Below are 6,523 nucleotides of genomic sequence, written 5' to 3'. Positions count from 1 at the left end.
TGATACCGACCTACGTGTACTCAATTTAAAGAAAAAACCTTCATTTTATTTGAACCATTCTGGCTGTACCATTTTTGGATAGCGATAAACAACATTTTGAACATCCAGTTCTCGTCACACAACTTACATTGTTATACTTTACTTTTTTTCAAGCAAGAATCATCGTTGAATGTAAATTGTTTTATAATTGATGGTAATATATATTGGGTGCATATAAATTAAGGCAGTACAAGAGAGGGACTTTATCAACTGGCTGTTGTATTTCAGCTGTAGAACTACCCGTTCCGGTTTATTTAGCAGTTCTAGTATGGTACGTTGTACCTCACAATCGCTGGTTATGTTAAAATCGATTTAACGATTGCACGCGTTAATGAAAAACGCACGCGAAAAATATCATTATAAGCAGACTAATCCTACAAAAAACTTATGGTTGACCCAGCAACGTATTCTGGGATCCTAGAAACGAAACAAACTATTTTTAAACAATTTAGGAAAAATTTGAGCCAACTTACCTAAAAGTTCATAGAACAAAACATCCGTCGTTGGTCTGAGCATGGGAGATTGTTTATGTGAAAATAATAAGACTAACATAGCCATAGCAACATTACCAAATGTTGCCAGTTAGTAACATTTACAATAATTTTAACTTGTCTTAACCGAATAGGAGAAAGGGCTAGGCTAACTTGTTCAGTCGGTTGAACCAAATATTGACGATCCATTTGTAAGGGACCTAGGGGTATTATTATTTGTATTTGGTGACACTCTCCGCATTGCTCTTTTGCCATGTTTGCTTTGATCAAGCTACGTTGATGAGCGGATGATTAGATGACGCAATTGACTGGTATTGGTGCTAACGGTCGGTAGTGCGCCAAGAACACAACAAGTTGACCGAAAAAACAGCAAAATGCGTAGATGCGGTAGAAAACCAGACGAGTGTTTGAACTACTAACGATACCAGATGCACTGCCGGACACGATGGAATAAGTACGGATAGAATATTTAGAATTTTACACTATAAAATCGCAAAATACAATGACTACGAGTCGCTTTCAAACTATATCATTTGACAAAGTTGCCAAATGTTGATGGAAGACGCAGATCGACCCGGATTTTTACCATTATTCTCATTATTCTAGTTGCGCTACTGTCTCAGAGACCGGACCCACTATTGTTTTGTCGTGAATACGACTTACTTTACTATTGGGCGCCTTTTCAAAATTTACCCTCTGAGAGAGTGATAAGTTTTTAATCGTGAATATCTCTTGTTATGTCTAACGTATCAACATAATTTTTGCTACATTCCATCGGAAATATGATCACAATTTTATGATAAAATTTTCAGTTGTGTGACACAATCTCAAATAATTCAAAATTAAACTTTTCTAAAATGTTTGGTATAAACGAGTATCAAAGAGGATAATTCATAAGGCACGATTGCTTTCTCGTATTTTTAAAGCTCATAGCTCAGTGATCTGTGAAAGGATTTATATAATCTACCAAGAGAATCGAAATTTTTCAACTTAAACGTCTCAACACCAGCCAATCAGAACGCGTTTTGAGAAAGAGAACAAAATATCTGCTGCTGTACAACAGATCGTTCGAGAAAAATGTTCCGAACAGTGCTTAAAATCGTAGTGAGTTCCACAATTTGGTCCTTCTGAAAGGCAGGAATGAGTCCCGTACAGCATCCTGATAGTTTCTTTCAATGAAATGCAAATCCGAAATGAAATAATCGAAATTAAAATTCTGTATGCGGCTATTTCTATAGCCGTTAGGACCGACCATTAGTGAAAAAGCTACAAACGAAATCACGTAAAAAAAACCTCCTAACAAAAATTGGATCAGTTTCGATTCTATCGCCACTGCGAGCACATGTATTGTGTGTCGTTTTCAAAGCTAGTTTCGCTTCCGACAAGTGCGATTACGTCACAGCTGCTAGTCGTTTGCATTCGTGAAAAAACAACGACGAGAGGACAACGGTGGGGAACATCACACAAAATCAGCCGTACTAATGGCTCTAAAAGTTTTCTAGAGTACTATTAGGATTTCTTCTTCACAAATCGAAGGTAAATATCCTCAGTTCAGTGCAAATCTAGAATGGTAAAGTTAATGTGAAATTCACAGGGCCTGCGAGAGGAGAGGGGGAAAGGGAGGAATCCCCCCGTGCCCGGACTTTTTTAGGGTTTTTTTTTATTGTCATAACATAACAAAACATTAAAAATAAAATTATTTTGTTAAAATAATGTATTTACAATTCTCTTTGATAATATTCCCGTTTTTTTCAAATTTTTATGTATTGCAGTCCCCTCGGGCCCGAATTTTCTCTCGACGGCCCTGGAAATTCATTGCTACGGAATACAATGAATCATTTGGCGCTTCCAAGAATCTCGCGATTACAAATTTTCAGAAATTGGATATGATAAGACGACATTCGGTGCAATTTGTTTTTGCCTTTCTCAAATTCTAAGGCTATGCAATCACTGTGAAAAACGAATTTTTGAATCGAGTCCCGGAGGGCCGAGCTTCATATACCATTCGACTCAGTTCTTCGAGTACGTAAAATGTCAATGTGTGTATGGACCGATTTCCACAAACTTAGACTCAGATAAAAGGTACTACTGTTCCATAGATTTGTTCGAAATTTGATATGGATCTTACTTCCGGTTTCTATTCAATGAGCAGTTTTCTCAAGAATACCACAGTTGTATTGCTGAGTATACAAGTCACATGAGAAAGACATCATCACGCAATTAGGTGGATTAAAACAGGTTTCTTTTATCCGATGTCTGTAAGCGCGAACATTTGGAATTTATTGGCACATTGAAACAAAGTTTATGGCTGTAATAATATTTATTCACATCCTGTTTTTGTGGTTGTAAAGTTAAAGAGTACGTCAGTGCTGATGGCTTGTACAGATTGATTGCATCTTTTATATAGTCCTATAACACATACATTCAGGAATGATCGTATCGTATCGCTAGTTCCAGCCTTCATTCAATATATTTTCGTGGATAACTCGTTTTGATCGTTTTCAAATATTCGCTCTCATCGTTCTGGGAATGAAGAAGATGATAAATAGAGCGAACGACAAGAAGGAAAAGGAGAAACGATTTCGCAAAAAAAAAACGATCTTTAGTAACTGATTGTAGGACCGGAATCAACGAATTTTCACCAGTTATCTAAACGTACAGTAACAGTTTATGGCACATTTGTTCTTGTTTCTAAACATATAAAAATAAATAGCGTTCATGAAAAACATAAATCTACCAACTGTAGCAAGTAAACAGAGGTTTTTTTGGTATTCGATTACATAGAAAATGAGATCAACTTTTCACGTTTACAACTAACAAACAAAGAGTTAACAAAACTAAATAATATAAAATCAAACATCGCACTTCTTCAAATCTCTCTTTCGTTAAGCTCTGCGTAACGAGTACATTCTTATTATCTATATTGTAATATTGATATCAAATATTTGCTTTTTTTCTAATATTTTGGTTCCATTCATATAAGACCACTTAGTCATAACTTTTTGCCTTACTGGTTTAGTCTCGCTTTTACGAATAATGGAAAATGTTAAACGATTCAAAAAATTCAACAATCTCCAGAAATCCGATTTTCTCTATCTAAACAGTCGAAGTTACGGTTGCAGCTAGCTTTTCCTGGACGTTGGGTTTTTTGAAGGGATAATCCACCTCGTCTCGTCCACAGTCGGCGTTGTGGTTGTTTTCGGATTCTATAGGAATGAAGACTGAAGGAGCGCCAATGATCTGCAGATTATTGTCGACACTGGAAAACCGGAAGGCAATATCTTTCGATTGTTTTTTATCAACAATATTGTTGATTTCCAGATTCAGGTTGACACTGTTTTTGTTCATGTCCAAGTAAGACACCCGTCGTGGTTGCTTGCTAGGCGAGTCATACTCGGTAGGGACTATGAAAGATGTCTCGTCGATGGAATTGCAGAACAGGTTAGGGTGACTGGTCGAGTTGATGTAAACGGTCGGTGTGGAGGACGGTAAATAGACGCCGTTCAACATCTTCTTAGGCCGTAGTCGAACGTCGTTTTCGTAGCGTAGTTTCTGTTCGATCGTAGATGTTTCAATTAATGGACGGGGAGTGTCGTAACTTTGCAACAGCAAGGCCTTTTTGTCCGTGATGGGTGAGAGGTAACGGAAACTATCCACAGTAATACCGTCCGTTGTCGGTTCGTACTGAGGAGTGCACCAGAGAGATTCAAGACGTGTTTGTTCCTCTTTCACAAAGGAGATTTTAGCGCCATCGGTTTCTGGAACCAAGAAACGGTTATCACATGTCGTACCGGGTGCATCAATTGATCGACTTACCATCGCTATTCTCGCAGTAAACAGGGTTGGAGATTGAGTTCTGCTCCATGTCCACGTACTTGGCACTGCGACCTAGTAACTGTTCAAACTGGCCAGCCAAGAATTTGAACGAAGGGCGAAGCTTTGGGTCATCCGTCCAGCATGAGCGCACAATGCTGTATCTGAAAAATGAAACGGATAATCACTGAAGATCATGTCTGCGATTAAAAGCTATCTTACATTTCCTCGGAACAATTTTTGGGACACTCCATTCGATAGCCCTGTTTTAACAAGGTGTACAAATTCTGTGGTGGTATTCCAGGGTACGGAGAAGCACCAAGTGTTATCAATTCCCAACAGAGTACACCAAATGCCCAAACATCACTTTTGGTCGTGTAGATATGATCGGCCAACGATTCCGGTGCCATCCATTTAACCGGCACTCGATCTTTACTTTTCTTCAAATACGCATCGTCTTCGTAGACGTCGCGTGTCAATCCAAAGTCCGATATTTTACATACTTTTCCTTCTGCCAACAGCACATTACGAGCGGCCAAATCTCGGTGAACCAATTTAATTTCAGTGAGGTAGGCCATTCCCTTGCTAATTTGCCAGGCAAACGAAAGGATGTCCTTGACTGTAATCGGTTCGATAGCGTTCTCGTAGTCCGCCAGGTTGAGATCCTCCAATTTTCGACTCAATCGAAGGTAGTTCCTGTGGTAGAGTGAATTATGCTGTGAACTTATATTTTCGAAATGCCGATCAACAACACACTTACTTTAAAGATCCATACTGACAGTACTCCATGATCAATAAAGGAGATTCACCTTTGGTACAAGCTCCGAGCAAACGAATCACATTCGGGTGGGCAACTTCCTGGAGAAGTTGATACTCGGATAGGAGGGCCAACAGTTCTACGGAGTTGGCGCCGGTTTTGAGCATCTTAACGGCCACCGTTGTGATGCCACGCTTTTCCGGCAGATCGGTAGCATATCCTTTCAGTACCTTGCCAAATTCACCCTCGCCAAGAGTCTCGTCTAGGATTAGATTGGCTCTGGGAAATTCCCACTTCGTGTCGAACTGTAATTGATCAATAGAAATTTAGAAGCAACGCCAACAACGCAGACAACGATGTGAGAAACGGCAGTCAAAGTGTGAGCACAGTAGCAGGGAAAGAACATTCGTCTCCATCATGTACATTCTAATGGAGACGAGTTGTACTTTGTTCCAATGTTGTATACTTACATCGATTTTAAAATTGATATCATTCATCCGTGAGTTCAGCGACAGATCCATGTTGAACACCTCGGTTTCATTGCTCACCATACGCATAGATATGTTGTTTCCATCAGCGAGCTTCTTTTTTAGTTTGACTTTATGCGTAAAACAGTACAACACAATCATAATCGCTACAATCATAGGTATGAACACGATAGCCAGCAAATAAAAAGGTGCATTCGGTCCGTTCATTATTCCGGTGTGATAGTAGCTTCCATCCCTAGCGGCCGCTGGTGATGATGCTCCAGCGGTTCGATTTAGAAGTGATTCCGTCGCTGTCGTAGTAGTCGCAACTGCTGACGTGGGTTTCGTTTTGGGTTTTCGATACTCCTTCTTGATCCCGAATGACTGCGTGCAATCGCATTTTCCGGTTGCCCGGCATGTGCACGGTGAAGCCGACATATGAATGCCTCTTGATTTACTAGGTTCGGAATGGTGCAAACCGAGAATTTCTTTCGTCGGAGCACAATCTTGAGGGCATATTTGAAATGAATCTCGATACGCCATTTCTTCGAGAGGGTCGCACACATTGTCCGGACAGTACTGCAAATCAGGCGAGCAGGTAGCATAGTCTTCTCTAAATTGGTTAGCCTCCGCAAACGGGTTTCCGGTCAGTTCCTCTGGCGTTCTATATTGACAGTTGCCTTCTTGGCTACCTATGCCACAGCCCGAAGTGCAACTGGACCGATCGGAATGAATGGAACAGAAGTGATCAGTTGAGGCATTGCACGAAGCTCCCGGAATGGATTGAATTTCTATGTGAATTGTGGCGCTATGATTTCGCCAGGTCACAGTCAATGGAAGAGTAATACCGATTGGCTGCTTTTGGAGGCTTGTTGAATTCATAACGAAAATAATACCTGCTACCTTTGTGATTCCGAAAGCGTCCAGTGGATTGAATTTAATACGATACCTGTGAA

At 40.0% G+C, this 6,523-nt stretch overlaps 1 protein-coding gene across 2 annotated transcripts in view; it reads right to left on the bottom strand.

The window, feature by feature from the left end:
* Nucleotides 1–2,803: 2,803 nt before the first annotated feature.
* The window catches only part of LOC131427255 (uncharacterized), a 133,457-nt gene continuing 129,737 nt past the window's right edge, over nucleotides 2,804–6,523 (bottom strand). For both annotated transcript variants that reach the window (XM_058590269.1, XM_058590270.1), the window contains 5 exons: nucleotides 5,571–6,516; nucleotides 5,104–5,405; nucleotides 4,566–5,039; nucleotides 4,347–4,507; nucleotides 2,804–4,288 (listed from right to left, as the gene is read on the bottom strand). In XM_058590269.1, the coding sequence (XP_058446252.1) occupies nucleotides 3,627–4,288; nucleotides 4,347–4,507; nucleotides 4,566–5,039; nucleotides 5,104–5,405; nucleotides 5,571–6,516 (2,545 nt within the window). In that variant the 3' untranslated portion in view covers nucleotides 2,804–3,626. The remainder of the gene's footprint in view (nucleotides 4,289–4,346; nucleotides 4,508–4,565; nucleotides 5,040–5,103; nucleotides 5,406–5,570; nucleotides 6,517–6,523) is intronic.

This window comes from Malaya genurostris, chromosome 2 (genome assembly GCF_030247185.1).
Source record: "Malaya genurostris strain Urasoe2022 chromosome 2, Malgen_1.1, whole genome shotgun sequence".
Lineage (NCBI taxonomy): Eukaryota > Metazoa > Arthropoda > Insecta > Diptera > Culicidae > Malaya > Malaya genurostris.
Note: the sequence above shows the minus strand (reverse complement) of the source record. Positions and strands in the feature narration are given on the sequence as shown.